The 19242-nt window shown below is 39.9% G+C and overlaps 1 protein-coding gene across 1 annotated transcript; it reads right to left on the bottom strand.

The window, feature by feature from the left end:
* Positions 1 to 486: 486 nt before the first annotated feature.
* ccdc12 (coiled-coil domain containing 12) lies at positions 487 to 17876 on the bottom strand. The gene is made up of 7 exons (XM_034698031.1): positions 17719 to 17876; positions 12263 to 12336; positions 4435 to 4514; positions 3221 to 3282; positions 3093 to 3127; positions 2925 to 3001; positions 487 to 802 (listed from the first exon to the last, which is right to left on the bottom strand). Exons 1-7 carry the CDS (start codon positions 17800 to 17802, stop codon positions 723 to 725), a joined length of 492 nt encoding a protein of 163 aa, XP_034553922.1. The 5' UTR covers positions 17803 to 17876; the 3' UTR covers positions 487 to 722.
* Between the last annotated feature and the right edge of the window lie 1366 nt (positions 17877 to 19242).

The following is a 19242-nucleotide window of genomic DNA, read 5'->3' as shown; positions in this document are numbered from 1 at the left end:
CAATTTAAACGAGATGTAAAGCTAGAAAAATATTTGTTATTTGAAAACCATCAGTACAGACAGGCTATCTGTAATTTTAGAATGATTAACACCAGGATCCCTAAGGTCACTGGAAGGTGTAAAGGCCTGGAAAGAAATGATAGGATTTGTAACCTTTGTCACGATAATTGTGTGGGTGATAAGAACCATATTTAGTTTGAATGCAGGAACACAAGCATTCTGAAAAATAGAGAGAGAGGTTCATACCCAGGTATTATTTCCAACGTCCCTCTGTGTTTAAATTATTTCTATTTTTGATCAGATAAGCCAAAACTGATTAGATCTGCTGTACTTCAAACATGCCGTGTGCAATCATTATATTGTTATGTTATTTGTAATTTATGTGAGCATCAAATTAAAATGAAATGAAATGAATAAAACGATGGCATTTAATCCTTATTACCCACCCTTACTTTTGAACAAAGGCGAACAGCATGAAAAGAAAAATCAACTTTCAAAAAAAGAAGCATTATTTTACTTGAAAATATAAACATTTACAGCAAAAAATTGATGGTAACATTATAAATGGAGCACATGAACAGTGTACTACATGTATTCTGTAATAACACACTGACACAACATGAATATGAAACTCTGACAGGTGATGAAAGTAGCTGTCTGAGCTCTATACAAATGTGACACTTCAGTCCTTATAAACTATAAATGGAGGCGATCCATTGGAATCAGTCTGAGTCTCCTTCGTCCGCTCCTACTGCTCCTACAACACCAGCCAGCTCATCCTCACTGCCTCGCAGACGATCCCCTGGCACAAAGGAACCAACCATCACAGTCAGTCTGATTCATTCATCATACTTTAATCACTGATGACATTTATGTGTAGATGCTGCATGTTGATCATGACTCATATTAAGGTGTTAGTTAGATAATATGCACCCTTTAAACAAGCATCACTGTTGTAAAGCTGTCACAAACTGTACATTCTCCTGTCCAGGCAAATTTAGTGTGAACAATCCTTTAACAGTAAAAGCCATTTACAATGTTTTGTTTAAAACAAAATAAAACTGCAATGCTCTCTGAGTTTTCCTAAATACTTTAACAAGAATTGCGAGTATCGGTTGCTAAAAAACGTATTCTCCTCACATGGAAGTCTACCTCTCCACCCTGCTTCTTGCATTGGCTCAAAGACATGCTATGTATGTATGTTTTACAAATGGAAAAATTGCGTTTGCACAAACTAAACACACAGAGTAAGTTTGAGAGAGTTTGGGGACCTTTTTTGGCACAATGTAACATTAACCCGTCTCATAGGAGGGATTTGGGGAGCCTACATTTAAACCTCTTTACACCAAGTATTAATGTCACCTTAACTCATTCCTGAGTTGTTACTTTTGTGATAACAATTTTGAAACACTATTTATGTATCTTTGTGAACTGGCAGCACTTTTTTTGTTTATGTTTGTTTGTTTGTTTATCTTTCTATCTGCTAATACTTATCTGTACCATTTGTTTGTTTAATTGTGTGTTTCAATTAGTATTGTATGATGCTCTGTTTTCAACATATTTGACTTTGTAAAATCGAAAAACTATATATTTAAAATAAATAAATAAATAAAGAATTGCGAGTATCTGCTGCTTAATTCCTGAAGTCTTAAATAAATGCATCCATGCATTTTTTTAGCCCTTTTTCCAGTAATGAATAATAATTTCTGATTATTTTCTTGATATTGTGACTTAGTACTTTTATTGTTTTTGTTATAACAAGGCTCATTGTTGACCTATAACAAATACATTTACCTCATTATCTCAGGTTAACTAGGCGTATTTTCTTATGAACGGGATACTTCCTGCAATCTAGAAAACAAAGTAATAGGCTGGAACACTGAGATAGGCCAGACCATGGCTGTTTTCGAAACCGCCTACTATACTAGCAGTACGTACTGATTTGGCCAGAATTTAGTAAGTGGTAAGTAGTATGTGAACAAGAGCAAAATCTGCAGTATGCCACAACTCCCCGGATGTCTACTGATTCAGGAAAATGTAACAGTTTGCATCGGACCAGTCTGCCTCGCGTACTGTTTCCCACAATGCACAGCGCTCGGTCCGCTTTTACCTTTCTCTTCTTTTTTTGACTTGGGGAAACTCAGTTTTTAGGTGCTGTGAAAGTTGTTAAATTATATATAAACCACTTCCTAACTTTTTAAATCATAAGTGATGCTAAAGAAGCAGTTTATCTATCAGCTTTGCCGTTGTTTACTTCTGCTTTCCCAAACCGCAAATTCACTTACGTCTGGCCCAGCATACTGCAACACAGATCAAACAGAACAGCCATACTACATACTAAATTCAAACACAGCATGTAGTAGGCAATACCTACTGCCTACTAAATTAGTAGGTAGTATGTAGCAGGCTGTTTCTGAAACAGCCCATGACATGCCATGCTGCTAGTGTCCACACCAGTGAATTAAGCAAAGCTTATTTCTTTGTTTGTTATGTGCTTTCCACAACTCTGAGGAAATAAAATATCAAAGAGACAACAGAAATGAAATGTCCTCTTAGGGCTTCCATAGTATCTGTTCAACTGTCAGGTATTTAAACGTAGTTAAATAGGTTTCATCTCGTATTTCTAATATGTGAAAATGGGAGCAATGAGTAATCCTTGTCAGCCACTAAATCAAGGGACAACCTGTACAGTAAAATGTGTTTTGTGTTCTCCTTGAAAGCTCACAGCTATTTTTAGACTATGAATCACACATCAGTGGAGGAATCACACCCACGGATGTTATCAGATGGCGTCAAGCCTCTGTGGAGTCTGGAGACCACAAAGCAATTAGTCCTAATAATTCACACCTAGCTCAGATCTGCTTCCCTCTGAAGTGTTATGAACACTTCGTGATAATACAGAAAAAAAAACATGAAATACTAACTGATGAGCTCAGCGATGGCTCTCTGTGTTCTCCTCTCCAGCTTCTCCAGTTTCTTCGCCACGTCACGCTTTAGATCCCTGAATTCAGATAAAGCAATAAAGTCGGGATAAGTACATAAGATTTCATGTATCACATAGGATCCAAAACATTAATTAAATTAAAGCTTACCAGTCTGGTTTTCTAGGGGCGAGGTTTGCTAAATCCTGAGGGGGAAGAAAACACCAGAATCAAACAGCTTCCACAAAAACTCTGCTTCATCAATACGGGTAACACATTTAACAGAACAGACCACTCACCACTTCCTCAATGATAGGCTCTGGATTAGCTGCCTCTAACTGGTCCCTTACTTTATCCTCAACTGTAAACAAAGAAAAATACCTATCATTAGACAGAAACAATATCTGATAATATCAGTAGATATGTGATAAATAGAAGTAGGGGAGAATGGGGTTGGTTGTCACACGGGTTGGTTGGCACACTCATTATATTTTGCCACCAGAGGCAGTGTCTCTCAAATTGGGGTATGGACATTTCCAGAATTAGGATCAGAGCTCACCTTCATATTCTTCTCTGGAGTAAGACAGCTGAACTTGAGGTTGAGAGGACTTTTTGTGTTTTTCATGTCAAATTGTAAATATTCAGCTCCTCAGTATTTTTCTTCTAGGCTTTTAAACGATGGGGTTATAATAAAACAAGTCTTACCCTTACAAAGTGTGAGGGGAAAGCTATAGTTTAGATTTTTATTAGCTAGCTAAGTAGTTGTTAGATGGTTGTTAGCCTTGATGCTAGCAAAAAATTCCAGTTGGGGTTGGTCGTCACATTCTCTTTGGGGTTGGTTGTCACATGTAACAACTAACCCCTATGTTGGCAAAATCATGCATGGTGAAATTAGCTGGAGTGCACAGACCCTACATTTACCATCACTGTAACTCAGACAGTGACTGCATGTAGCCTAGTTGAGTCGGCCATCATTGTTCTGCCTATTTCTTTTGTTCTTTATGTTGTTCTATAGGCTGGACTAAAGAGGTGTTTCCTGTTCATGTTCCTTGCTCATTGTATGTTAAAATGCATTAAGTTATGTAGGCCTATCACTTGTCAGTGCAATTAAACTTCCAAATTTAGTTCTGCCTTCTTGCCTTTTTAAAAAGATTTTTCCCATTAAAATACCATTGTGACAACCAATCCCATAGTGTGTGACAACCAACCGAGTGATGGGGTTTGTTGTCACAATGTGTCAGAGTGTCTTTGATAGTTAATTGCCTCTTTGTTACAATGATTTGGAAAATGAGAGGATACACATTTCAAGCCAACACCTTAAGCTTTAATTTAATGTAGGAATGACTATTGAAAGATGTTTTGATGATGAGCAATCATCAAAACAGTAAAAAGTGTGACAACCAACCCCGTTCTCCCCTACTCCTGGAGGTAACATAATCAAAGTATGATACCAAGGGCACTCCAAAACAAGTCACTGTAAAAGTAAAATTATAGTTCCTTTTAAAGTTCTGACCTGATGCAGGTTTGGCTTTGGGAACCTGTCTCTCCTTCAGCTCGTCATCTTCTGGGGTGTAATTCCTCAACTTGAGCTCTCTGAGGAGAAAAATGAAGAGCTACATGAGATTAGTTTCCCTGGTAAGGCCAATGAGGGAACACAAATTAGCTCAACAGTTAAGCCTTTGAATAAAGCTCACTCTTTCCCCCATACCTCTGTGATTGTCCAGGAGAGGGCAGTGTAGGCAAATATATTTTACCAGAGATTGAGCAGCATAAAAGACCATCTGCAAACCCTACACAGCTGCAGATCTAATGTCCAGAGGGATTCTGGTATAATGTCCCTCTTTATTCCCCACGAACACGTCTGATTAACATGTTCCACCTGCGCCCGGGCACAGACTTGCAGCAAACAGCTGAGGAATACTTTCCTTGATGTTAAATTACGCAGTCTTTCACCACATCTCTGCACCGGGGAATTCTTGGCAAGTTTCAGCTGACAGCTCTGCAGATTACACACAGTCCAGAGTCAGAGGTAAACTATTGTCTGACCAGGCACGGACTGAGACGGTTATCAGCTGTCGTGAGCTTAACATGCATTTGTAGTGAAGCTCAAGAGGGTACACTGCTGATACATTCATCACATCCCTCCTGCCAACAGACAGACCCATGCCTTGTATGGGTAAGGGTAGGAATGCTGGTCATGTTCTGTCTGCTGACCGAGGTCCACTTGTAGTTCACACATCTTCTGAATCTTGAAAATATCTCTGGATCAACCTCATCCTTGAAAAGAGTTCTTGGGCTATTTATGTTATCTGGAAAATGATTTATGATATTCTCTCACAGACAGAAAGCGTCCCTATACCACAACTAGGAATGTGAGCGTTTAGTCGACTGACTGAAGTGTAGATGTCGTCACCCTCGCTAGATGGCACCAAAGGAAATTATTATTGTAGACCCATAATACCCGCCGTATGTCGTATCAAGGTTGTAATGCAGCCGGCCTTAACTAGCCAGGGCTGTATCTCGGTTAATGGTATGCCAGAATGCTACACACGTATGACAGATGGAAACACACAGAGAAGACAGGTGGCATCTCGTAGCATGGTGGAGTCTGGTAATCATGGAGTTAAAGGCTGTGTCTTGTTAACTGGCATATAACCACTTGACCAGAACAATGCGTAACTACCCAGGGATATGGACATTAAAGGGATATTTCATTTTTTTTTAAGTGAGGTTGTATGAGTTACATTACACTAGTACTCCTGCTAGCCACAATGAGTGCCGGTGAGCTCTTCCCCTTTAATGAGAAAATTCCCAGAGGACCAGCAGGTAAGCTAGGCTACAATTCTCTGTGGACGGGGTCACCTCTTTCACGTAATTTCGCTAAAGTTAAGAAATTATGAACCAGGCACTCATCACGGTGCAAATGCAATTGCATGCAGGTAACCTGGGATCTCTCCTGCTCACTCATTGGCACAGAACTTTCTCCCCTCTCTTCTTCTGTACGTTGGGTCTACATCTGGAGTTCTTCCTCTGTAAACTCTGGTTCGTAAAGAAATCCTCTTGTGTTCACAGTAAACAGCATGCCATCGTCGCTGTCAGAATCACTCATTTTTGCAGTTTGTAGTTTTTGTTCATAAAAGTGCAGGCAGATCCAAACAGCTGATCGGCGTGTATCCGTGCTCATGCAGCGGAAGAACACCGATTTGCGAGGTGCGTCCGAAAATAGTGCCAAAACAAAGGGGGTTTCTGGCGGCACAGTCCAGAGCTGCAATTTTTTCTAATAGAGCATGCAATTGCACCGTGATGAGTGCCTGGATCATATTTTCTTAATGTTAGCTAAATTACGCAAAAGAGGTGACCGGTCATCTGGGAATTTTCTCATTAAAGGGGAAGAGCTCACCGGCACTCATTTTGGCCAGCAGGAGCACTATCCATCCATCCATCCATTTTCTTCCGCTTATCCGGGGTCGGGTCACGGGGGTAGCAGTCCAAGCAAATTGACCCAGACATCCCTCTCCCCGGCGACACTTTCCAGCTCCTCCTGGGGAATCCCGAGGCGTTCCCAGACCAGGCGGGAGATATAATCCCTCCACCGCGTTCTGGGTCTACCCCGGGGCCTTCTCCCAGTTGGACGTGCCCGGAACACCTCTAAAGGGAGGCGTCCGGGAGGCATCCTTATCAGATGCCCGAACCACCTCAGCTGACTCCTTTCGACGCGGAGGAGCAGCGGCTCTACTCCGAGCTCCCTCCGGATGTCCGAGCTCCTGACCCTATCTCTAAGGCCGAGCCCAGACACCCTTCGCAGGAAACTCATTTCAGCCGCTTGTATCCGCGATCTTATCCTTTCGGTCATGACCCACAGCTCATGACCATAGGTGAGGGTTGGAACGTAGACCGACTGGTAAATCGAAAGCTTTACCTTCCGGCTCAGCTCCCTCTTCACCACAATGGTCCGATACAACGTCCGCATCACTGCTGACGCTGCACCAATCCGCCTGTGGATCTCACGCTCCATTTTACCCTCACTCGCGAACAAGACCCCGAGATACTTAAACTCCCCCACTTGGAGCAACATCTCACTCCCCACCGAGAGAGAGCAATCCACCGTTTTCCGGCAGAGAACCATGGCCTCAGACTTGGAGGTGCTAACTCTCATCCCGGCCGCTTCGCACTCAGCTGCAAACTGCCCCAATGCCCGCTGGAGGTCCCGGCTCGAGGAAGCCAACAGAACCACATCGTCTGCAAAAAGCAGAGATGAGATTCCAAGCTCCCCGAACTGGAGACCCTCCTCCCCCAGGCTGCGCCTTGAGATCCTGTCTAGCAGGAGCACTAGTGTAATGTAACTCATACAACCCCACTCCAAAAAAACTGAAATATCCCTTTAACCCGCAAGGAGGACCGAAGGCTGGTGGTGGTGGTGGTGGTGCTAACGCCAACCATACCGGCAAAGCAATATGACATAGTTTACACTGAGACTTTTCTAACACATGTTTAGCCGTGTTACATAAATTGTGCTAAATTTTGACTGTTTGTTGGTTAGTCACAATTTTGTTTTATGTATCAATGACTACAAGCTTGGTCACTTTGGAACATCCCTTATCACAATTATTTGACCAATGCTACTGCAGTCACAACGAATCAATCAACCAAATGAGTTCTTACAAAATGTCTTAATTTTGAATGTCTCTTTATCATATTTGTTCAAGATAAACAATGTCCTGAGTTCAGAACTGAATCCTAACTATGATAAACACAATGTTTTATTTATTATGCCAAATTTAACTTTATCAACAGAGTTCTGCTCATCACAATCTCAGCAGTTATCTTATTGTGCTGTGTTGTGTAATATTGTGACAGCAAGCAGTTGTGGTGCAAGAGAGTGAAGGCCTTGCAAACTACGAAAGACAATCAGTAAAAAAACCAAAAAAAAAACACTGTTATCTTTTAGCTGTTTATCCTTTGTCTAGAAATTAATATTTTTTATCTAAGGCTGGACTCCGGACATGTTTTGGTGCAAACTCCAGGATAACATTCTAGATGTATTGTCTCTTGCAGTAATGGCATGAAAGAAAAGTTTAGGGTCATACAAAAGTTAATACACAACATGTAAAGGTCTTAGATTTGAAGGCAAATGGAATTATTGAACTCAATTAAAGCTCTCTTGTCATGGACAGAAAAACAGATGTACCTGACAGAGAGTTCTGAATATTATGCCAGCAGCAATTAAAACAAATTCCTCTGAGGGCAAAAATTCAATTGCATGAAATCCCTGCTGGAAAATATTGAGATTTTTGGAGGAAAGTACAGATGGAAAGACCAGATATATAAAAAATTGCCCTCTGAAGTCTGACCACTGACAGGAGAGGACAAACAGCCTTCTCATGTTTATTTCTGCCTTCAAAGACTAACATCACTCTTTTCTCTGAACTGTCTTTTTTAGTCATATGAGCCAAACATGAGTGTGCTTACACATTTGCACTGTGAGCAAACTGTTGCATCAAAAAGTGAGGGATAAATTCAGAGCACTAGCCAAAGTGTGCTCAAGATGTTTAGAGTGAACTGTGGCAGAGGAGGAGGAAGACCAGCAGAGTGTTTGAGTGTTTACACTGATGTCAAACTACTTGCCTACTTACTTGTTCAGCAGAGCAAAAATATCTCCAGACAATGATCAGCCTTTACCTTCACACACGAGCCTCACAGATTGTTAAAGATAACAATCAGTAGGTTAATACTTCACTGATTTGATTTTTTGTTCCAACATAACTCAAAATGTAGAAAAACGCTTTAAACCTCTATATCGGTATTGGATACACCAGACAATACTTTTTACATCAAAACTAAATGGGAGCTGGAGTTGAACGTTATAATTGAGGATGAAGAGTGGGAAACAATATGCATTGGATGTCATAAGGGTATTAATAGTAATATGTGGAAGGAGTTTGATTGGAAGATGAAGACAAGGTTCTTTAGGACGCCCTCGTTGGTCTCCAAATTTGTAGATAACCCAGCTACAATATACTGCTGGAAAGAATGTAGAATGGTTGGTGACCACTCGCACATATTTTGGGATTGCCCAAGGTTGCTTCCTTTCTGGAAAGGGGTAAAGAGCGAGACAGATAATGTTCTGGGAATTGATTTACTATTCACCCCAAGCCAGTTTCTTTTCGATCTAACCCCTGAAGACAAGTACAACAGAGACCAAGAGTACCTGTTAATAGAGCTGTACGATCAATCGATTTAATCGACTAATCGCAGTTTTGGTTTCAGGCGATTTAAAAAAAAAGAAAATCTAGATTTTCTCTGTAACCTTCTCCGCTTCAAGCTAGACATCTAGCTGAAAGTTATACTGCTTTTATTAGTATGGTCGTGTCTGCCATTTTGTTACAGGCACATTTCTAGGCTAGTATTTGTTTTCAGAGGCCTTAAAATTATATTGTGTTTGAATTCAATGTTAGCAAAACTACATAATGCACTTTTAAAAGTGCCATATCACGCTTTTTTCATCAATATATATTGGTCTAAGAGGTCCCCAAAACATGTCTTTAAAGTTTATGCTCAAAAAAACACTTTGAAATCAGATTTTGGCATGCCTGAAAATCCCTCTTCTTCAGTCCTCCTCAGAACACTCTGTTTTCTCTCTGACCACGCCCCCTCAGGAAGTGGATGTGGTCTCGGCTGTCCAGCACGTTGATCTAATGTTTACATGTTGGCTGAATATACACGGCTGCTCAGAGATCACGTTACTTCAACCCTCTGAATCTGATCCAGAATCTGATCCTGACGGAGAGGCGCCTGCAGCAGGACCTTTCTGAACGATTGGTCATAGATTTAGTGTTTCTTGTTGTTTTATTTATCAGTATGTAGACGTGTGTCTTGGTACACAGCTACGAACATGTAGCTATGTGGCTATGCTAACTAGCGCTAGCACGTATCCATGATAAATAAAAATCATCCACTAGATCTTCAAATCTGCAGACGTGGGGAGTAAAACCGACCTCTGCCAAAAAGGCAGCGGGACTTTTTCTGAAGGATTGGTCACAGATTTTGTGTTTCTTGTTGTTTTATTTGTCAGTATGTCGACGTGTGTCTTGGTACACAGCTACAGCTATGAACATGTAGCTATGCTAACTAGCGCTAGCACTTATCCATGACAAATAAAAATCATCCACTAGATCTTCAAATCTGCAGACGTGGGGAGTAAAACCGACCTTTGTGTTTATTAAGACAGCCTACAACTAGCATGCCTCCCTCCTAAGCTCCTTGTTAGCACACATTTGTGCAGGTAATGAAAAACGGGGGAGGGATTCAGTATTATTTTATACAGTCTATGGGCTGAACAAGCTCCGAGCTCTGACTCCGTGACAGACCGGATATTGTTGTTACGTAACAAAAACACGGAAGTCTGAAACGGCTCGTTTCACACACATTTACAGAAAGGTGTAGAAATCAAAACAGGGGCAGAATGGATTTTTTTCATTCTCGGGGGGTTTGTAGACATGCCAGGGACACATATTTCAGGTAGAGAACCATTAAAAAGTCCATTTTGCATGATATGTCACCTTTAAAGAAAAGTTTAGAGTTGTTACTTTTTTTTTTTTTGGTACGGTGTGTGGAAATAGGATTATTTAGGAATGTCTTCACAGTCAGATTTTAGACTGAAACGCTTCCTTGCCCATCCCTCCCGTGAAACAACAGTGGCCTTTAATGAAAATAAGTTCCTGTGATGCATTATAAGTATGATACTCCATTTGTCAAGTTTTTACTATCAAAAAAGGTCTATCAGTAGAATGAATATTGTTTCCCATTCCTCCCAAGTCTGTTCGGTCACTATGTACTACACACTGTACCTTTAAGGGGAAATTCAGTTTGCCTTGAAATTTTTATTGATAAAATTAAATCAAAACTTGTTGTTAGTCATTTGTAGATTTCATTTTTCAGGAGACAACACAAATTGATTAAAATCGTAAATTGATTTTTTAGTAAAAAAACAAACAAACAGGGATTTTACTCCTAGGCCATATCGCCCAGCCCTACCTGTTACATATTCTCTTGATGACTGCTAGGAAAATGGTGACAATAAAATGGATGAACTCTCAGCCACCTACAGTGGTACAGTGCAAACAGAAGCTGAGGGAGGTGTATGGAATGGAGGCTTTAACTGCTCAATTACAATTACGGTCTTATATTTTTGTGAAGAGATGGCTACATATAGCAACATATCTATTTAACTAAAGGGAGCTGTGCACTGTGCTATAATGTCTTAACTATCCACTTACTTAATTATTTTACTTATTATTTCACTCATTAGTTTTATTCAGCTTTCTAGGCCCCATTGTGTTTTCTTTCTCTTTGTTTTCTTTTTATTTTTCCTTGCACTGTCATACATTTTCTGTGATGCTGTCAAGGAATGTTCTGTGTTGTGTTTTTTACATGTTTAATGGAAAAAAATAAAATAAATAAAGTTCCCAAAAAACTCTATATCTGTCTTCCAAGCAGCTCTTAAATTATCTGGAAGATGTAACAAGAAAAGCTGCATGTTGTGTTTGGGCTTTTTTTGAACAGGCATTGAGGAATGTGTGATAACAGAGAACTGAAACAATTTCTGTCCAAAGTTTGGACGTTTTAATCTTGAGAGTCATTCATTTGCACAGTAATAACGTGAAGGCAAACATGTTGATTTTTGTGTTCCTTCATGCTTTGTTCTGGCAATTCGATCACTAATTAAATCTTAATTCCACTCACAAGACACACAGTGCTCACACCATGCTACAAATGTGTGTCGTGACTTTAAAACCACAGAGTAAAAGAAAAACAGATGACATTCAACACTGACCTTTCTCTTTACAGACAAATGTCTAAATTAGGCCGTTAAACTCTACAGCTATTTTTATGCTCATGAGAGAGATCTGTCCTGTTGGACTGGAGGAAAAACAGCGGCACTCCCTCGGTGCTGTCAGTTCAAAGTCATTAAATATAAACAATGGAAAAAAGGTCCTGTAGGACAGGAAAGATGGCTGCTCCTTCCTACTCACTAACGCACAATGTTGGGTGACCTGCAGGATATTTGAGCAGCTATTAACACAGAGCTGTGATCCAGCCCAGTGTAAACACTCTGTGTCACAACCTGAACTGAGACATGCACAGTGTTACAAGAAGATGGTGTTCAGATAAAGGGCAGATCTAATATTGAGATGTGCTTCCAGATGAGTTTCAGTTCTGTTTGTGCAGTTTGAAAAGGCTCAGCTAAAAGGTGGAGCAACAGTGAGCAATTACTGAGGACATGACATGCCTACAAAGACAACAACTTACAGCTATATTTGCGTGTGTTGTGGTGAACCAACCTGTGTCTCTCTGAAGTCGTCTCCTCCTCAAGTGCAGCCCTTTTCTTGTCTGGCTCCTCATCCTCCTCTCGACCCTGTTAATATATAATCAAATAAGTTCAATGAACCAAACAGTCTTCATGTAGTAAAACCAACCCTCTCCATTCAGGTGAGAGAGATCAACACTGTATTCTGTTATAATGACTCACTGAATCATTGAATATAGTCATTAACACAAGACTAAAGCAAAAAGATGGGCTCTGTATTACATTTTGAAAAGTGAACCAATGAATGAGCCCATTTATGAGATTTGAGATCATAAACAAGACTAGCATTTGCAAAATGACAAAAAGTCCAACTGGTTTATGTGGGCTGCATTTTGAGCTACTTTTTTTTTCTAACATTTTCCCATGTAGGCGATGAACAAGGTGGAAAAAAAAAAGATCAATCCATAACTTGAGCCAGGATTAGCAGTAACAAGAAATAAACAAAAGAAACGCCGGCATTCTGTGCCAAACACATTTCACACTGAAGCCTACAGTGAGTGAACTGTCCACATTTCAGTAACAGAACAAACCAATTATGAAACAAGTTTGTAGAAATTCCAAAAAAGATCGCATTGACCCCGAGAGAAAAGTGGCAACAATGGATATTCCACCCCTCCCATCTTGCATTTTCCTGAAGAAGCTTCCTGTCCACCTGCTAGAACAATTCAGGGGACTGACTCACTCTTGAAGAGCGCTACAAAAGGAAAACAACTCAGGGCTTCAGGAATGTCAACAGTCAAAAATTGTTAGCCAAGCCAGTGTGTCTGTGTTCAACACCAGCTTAGTAAAATACAGTGTGGTGTCAGCGCCAAGACAGTGGCCTGCACATTGAACAGAATCTCCTGTTGACAGAAGATTTCAAATTAAAAGAAGAGGAGAATGAGTTTGTAATGTGAACATGGTTTAACACAGAGAGGGGATCTACTGAGAAACTGCTGAAACTCTTGCAAAGCCTGCTCTCACTCCAGGAGGGTTTGAGAGTCAAGACAAAAGGGGTGTGTAATAGTGGTGGACTGATATTGTTTTTAAAGGGTTGATGCAGATCATTAAAGAGCAGGGAGGCTGATGGCCGATATACAGTCATGGCCAAAAGTTTTGAGAATGACACAAATATTACATTTTCACAAAGTCTGCTGCTTCAGGGTTTTTAGGTGTTTTTGTCAGATGTTTCTATGGTATAATAAAATACAATTTCATTTCATAAGTATCAAAAGCTTTTATTGAGAAGTACACAGAATTCATGCAATAAGTCAATATTTGCAGTGTTGACCCTTCTTTTTCAAGACCTCTGCAATTCTCCCCGGCATGCTGTCGATCAACTTCTGGACCAAATCCTGACTGATGGCAGTCCATTCTTGCATAATCAATGCTTGGAGTTTGTCAGAATTTGTGGGTTTTTGATTGTCCACCCGCCTCTTGAGGATTGACCACAAGTTCTCAATGGGATTAAGATCTGGGGAGTTTCCTGGCCAAGGGCCCAAAATCTTAATGTTTTGTTCCCCGAGCCATTTTGTTATGACTTTTGCTTTATGGCAAGGTGCTCCATCATGCTGGAAAAGGCATTCTTCATCACCAAACTGCCCTTGGATGGTTGGGAGAAGTTGCTCTCGGTGGACGTTCTGGTACCATTCTTTATTCATGGCTGTGTTTTTAGGCAAGATTGTGAGAGAGCCCACTCCCTTGACCGAAAAGCAACCCCACACATGAATGGTCTCAGGATGCTTCACTGTTGGCAAGAGACAGGACTGATGGTAGCGCTCACCTCGTCTTCTCTGAACAAGCCTTCCTCCAGATGCCCCAAACAATCGGAAAGGGGATTCATCAGAGAAAATGACTTTACCCCAGTCCTCAGCAGTCCAGTCCCTGTACCTTCTGCAGAATATCAGTCTGTCCCTGATGTTTTTACTGGAGAGAAGTGGCTTCTTTGCTGCCCTCCTTGACACCAGGCCTTCCTCCAAAAGTCTTCGCCTCACTGTGCGTGCAGATGCACTCACACCTGCCTGCTGCCATTCCTGAACAAGCTCTGCACTGGTGGTGGCCCGATCCCGCAGCTGTAACACCTTCAGGAGACGGTCCTGGCGCTTGCTGGACTTTCTTGGGCGCCCTGGAGCCTGTTTGGCAACAATTGAACCTCTCTCCTTGAAGTTCTTGATAATTTGATAGACGGTTGACTGAGGTGCAATCTTACTCGCTGCTAGAAACTTCCCTGTTAGGCCCTTTTTGTGCAATGCAATGATGGCTGCACGTGTTTCCTTGCAGGTAACCATGGCTAACAGATGAGGAACAATGGTGTCATGCACCATCTTCCTTTTAAAGTGTCCAGTCACTCAATCATGACAGATTGATCGCCAGCCTTGTCCTCATCAACACCCACACCTGTGTTAATGTGTGTGACACCTGTGTGTCATTGAAATGATGTTAGCTGGTCCTTTTGTGGCAGGGCTGAAATGCAGTGGAAATGTGTTTTTGGTGATAAAGTTCATTTTCAAGGCAAAGAGGGACTTTGAAATGAATTGCAGTTGAGCTGATCACTCCTCATAACATTCTGGAGTATATGCAAATTGCCATTATAAAAACTGAAACAGCAGACTTTGTGAAAATTAATAGTTGTGTCATTCTCAAAACTTTTGGCCATGACTGTACAATGCAGATTTAACATGTTGCATTTTTTGCATTTGATAAAATACAACAATTCAATAGACATCCATTTTTCTGTGCACGTTACAATCAAACATATAAGGTTATCTTAGCCAGCAACATGTTTTAGAGGGATTTTTCATTAATTCATGGAATAGAAAAGTACATTGGGTTATGCTATAGATTTCAGAACATTACTATTACTATATCATATAATGTTCAAAGAAATATTAAACTTTATTATTCTATAGATCATAACAGACTATATTCTGGAGCCATGAAGGATTCAAGTGTTTATATAGTATCTTATTTTGAGGTTTAGGGTAGGTTATTATTGTATATTTTTGGAGTGTTCTTTTTGTTGTTTGTTTATGATATGGTTTATTCTGGGGTCAGTTAATTAGGTCTTTTATGGGCCATGTGTTAGAGGCGGGGATATTGAGTTAATTTAGGCCACCTGTTTTTTACCACTTTCTCATGAGTTGATTATCCTTTTTCGTTAATAAAAGGTTAAACTTACATTTTGTGCATTAGTGATTTTTGCTTTTAGTGTGTCCGACACTAACTAGGCCCAACCTCAGACTCTCAGTGGCTTTTGGCTCTTCGTAGTTGCTACACTATATTTCAAACACATAGCCAGTAACTGTTTCAGATTATGGTATCTGTTTAATTGAGCAAAGGTATTAAAAGGCCTAGGGAATGTTTTTTGGTATGTTGCTTCTTTAGAGCAAATGTTCACTGATTTTAAATATGTTCCTACTTTAATCAAATCCTCTTTCAAGCCAACAAGGTTTTTTTCCCTTCTCTCATCTCAGAAAAAGGTGTGATTTACTTGGACAACACAGGGACCAGTTTACTATTGTGACGCACGGGAGGGTCTCCACTATCCTTCAACTTACCATTGAACTTCTAAGTGTTGTACTTTAATGTAACACCAATGCTTGTACCTACATTTATCAAGTGAATTGAATTAATGGGAGTCTTGAACAGATTTTGACCACATCGTGATAATCTGTTTCCTTGTTTTCTGATCCAAACAGGATCCAATCAGAGCTGTTTCACTCACTTTATGCCAGCTGATGTTGACTGAGTGACAAATAAATGTACTTTTGTGATGGCTTCTTTCAGACTCAAGTTTTTTAGATGAGTGAGAAGTTGAAATACAACCCTAGATTGTTGGCTGTATGCAACACAACCGATTCAGCCATTCTCCTGTAACATGTTGGTGAAAACAAAAACTTGAAAAACAGATTTTATTTTTTTCTCAAATACCTGGATTAGTTACTTCTAAATAATCCCTCAAAATCACAGGATTTTCTAAATATTTTAACAAATTCTCTAATTCCCCAAAATGAGAAACATTTCTGTGTTCCATTATATTCTTGTACTTGTATAAGCAGAGGCTGCCCTACATATGAGGTGTTTCTAAGATAAGCTGTACTTTCATCATTAAATACTGAACAAGAGCCAAAAATGTTCAAAGTAATTATTTGCACTGTAAGGCAGCACAGGTCCTGCCATGGAGACTAAGACAGAGCCCTGAAATCCTTGCAGCCAAATTTAGCACCCATCTTTACAATGAAAGCTGCCCACAAACCAAATGTCTTCATCACAGAGTCTAGGGTTGCCAACTGTCCTGTATTAGCCGGGACATCCCGTGTATTGAGCTAAATTGGTTTGTTTCATACGGGACCTCAATTGTCCCGTACATTGACTAGTAACTCTTGTATATACAGCAGACTGCACTCTATAGATCAAGATCACTCAAGTCATGCAAAAAAAGTGTAGAGAGGATTTTCTCTCTGATGGCCATTAAATGGTCAGACTCAAGAAACAGGTGCAGCACAGAGCTGATTAAAAATGAACTTCAAATATCTGTAAACTGTGACTTGTCATGTAAGGACTTCTCTCTGGTTGTGCAAAAGGACAAAAGACTGCTTGAGTCAGTCAAGAGCAGCAAAAAGTACATTTGGATTTAATTTTTCTTTTGCCTGTTTTTTTTTTATGTAAAGAGCCAAATTGTGGTTTCTTTGAAGTTTATTCATATGAGGGTACATAATGATACAGTAAGGATTAAAGGGAATATACACACTTTCTGCATTTCCAGTTGAATCAGGATATGAATATACACTGAATTCACACATCATGCTCACACCACCATGGCACTGTGCACCTGTCCCTTATTTAGTAGTGAGAAAGTTGGCATACTTAACAGAGACCCAAAGGCATTGTTTCAGCTCTGGTTATACCGAATAGTCCTGGAACATCAGTTTGATCCATTGAAATATAACATCAATATCTATCGATATATCGAGATCAGTAACTTGCTGTAGATAATTATATACTATACACGTGACTGATTAAAAACACTGCAAATGAACAATGGCAGAATCTGCTACTCTACTTTTGTCTAATTGGTTTAATATTTTATAGAAATATTAACTCTCTGAGGTGAAATTACTTTGTTAGCTCTTCGATAGAACTCAATGTGAGTTAGCATTTGTAGTAAGCCTCATCATAGGTAAACCAAACATTTGTATATCCCAAAAAAAAACAAGTAGCAAGAAAAATCAAGATCTTAACTTTGTCTCATCCCACATCAAAACTGCATATTATCGCAGGATAAAGGCAAAGCCAAGAACCAATCAAAGGATTGATTAGCCAACTCCTACAACATGCTAATGTTAGCAACAAGCTAAGTCAGCTAACACCACTTCGCCCACAAAAGAACACGTTTTCTACTGATCATGTCTGATTTACTTGAAACCACACATCAAGACACAAGACACTCACATGAAGTTGTTTATCTCTTAGCGCTTTTAGTCTCTCCTTTCTCTTCAGGGCCTGTTCCTGTAGGGACCCAACATGTTTCTCCATGTTTGTATACACACGCCGTTCGATGCTCTCTGAGGTCGATTGATCGTCCTGAATAAAGATGGAGCATCGAGCACATCGATCGCATTGGCTTGTTTCCTGATCACGTGATAGTATTGCGTTTTGTACACAGATTCGTGAATATACTTATAAAGATTTATTAATTTTGAGGCATAATTATTTTAATTCCAATCCCTACTTTGGATTATAAGATTTTCAAGTTTCTGAGCAGAGACAAGTTTAGATTGGATTGGATATAACAGGCCTGTAACAGCAGGGGAATAATAGGCTACTTGAAACTACCTTACTTTCAGATACTTGAGGGCTGTTTTTCTTGCAGACTGATTTATTTGTTTAGTAAGTAAGTAAGTAAGTAAGTACATTTTCAATTTTCATAGAGTAAAATCACAAAGTGCTTCACTGGAAAAATATTCAAATTGAAATGAAATCATAAAACATTAAAATTAAACCATAAAACATGAAAATGAAACCATAAAACAGTAAAAGAAACAGACAAGAGCATAATTAAAACATTAGTCTGTACGTGGTGATATGAAGGCCTGTTTCAATAACTGTGTCTTTAAGAGTTTTTTAAAGCCTTATCTGGCAGAGTGTATCTTGAGCAAATGTGTCAGGTCTGTCCATAAGAGGTCATATCCACTATTATTGTTTCTTTTTCACAATTGCTGGGAAATTTAAGTTATCAGAGAAGTGTGGACACCATAATGGATGAACAAAATCGGATCCATGGTCTATGACCTTACCTTCTTTGGACTCTTATTCCAGGATGGCTGATGTTGCATTTTTTCTGGACTCAAAAGAAACAAACAAAACTGGAAGGAATTTTGTTTTTGCTTTCACTAATGTTACTATGCTGTTGTATCTACCTGTCCATTCCAAATAAAGATACAATCAAAAAGAAAAATGACAACTGAGTGAATGTTTACAGGAAGAGCGTTCCACAATGTTGGTGCCAACACTTCAAACGCACAGTCACCTTTTGTCCTTAGACGAGCTCGAGGGACAACCAGCAAGCCCTGGTCAGAAGACCTGGGTGACCTACTGGTGAGGGGTGGAGCAGGTCGGGGATATATTCAGGAGCCTGACCTTGCAGAGCTCTATACACAAAAACAAGAACCTTAAAATGAATCCTAAATTTAAATGGAAGCCAATTTAGGGAAGATAGAATCAGAGTGATGTGAGTTGTCCAGCTGGACTTGGTCAACAGCCTTGCAGCAGCGTTCTGGACTAATTGAAGATGATGGAGGGACTTACTTTAGCCCGTTAAAACCTACTCATGGTCTATTAATAGACCTATACATTAGAGGAAATATGTACAGACTGGCACACTGCTCGCCTGTTGATAGTCCCACTGTCAGGTCCTGGTTAGAAATGTAGGCCATCACCATGGTAATACAGCTGCCTCAAGCTTCCCTGTGTCCA

The sequence above is a fragment of the Notolabrus celidotus genome, chromosome 12, assembly GCF_009762535.1.
Source record: "Notolabrus celidotus isolate fNotCel1 chromosome 12, fNotCel1.pri, whole genome shotgun sequence".
In the NCBI taxonomy this organism is placed as follows: Eukaryota; Metazoa; Chordata; class Actinopteri; order Labriformes; family Labridae; genus Notolabrus; species Notolabrus celidotus.
Note: the sequence above shows the minus strand (reverse complement) of the source record. Positions and strands in the feature narration are given on the sequence as shown.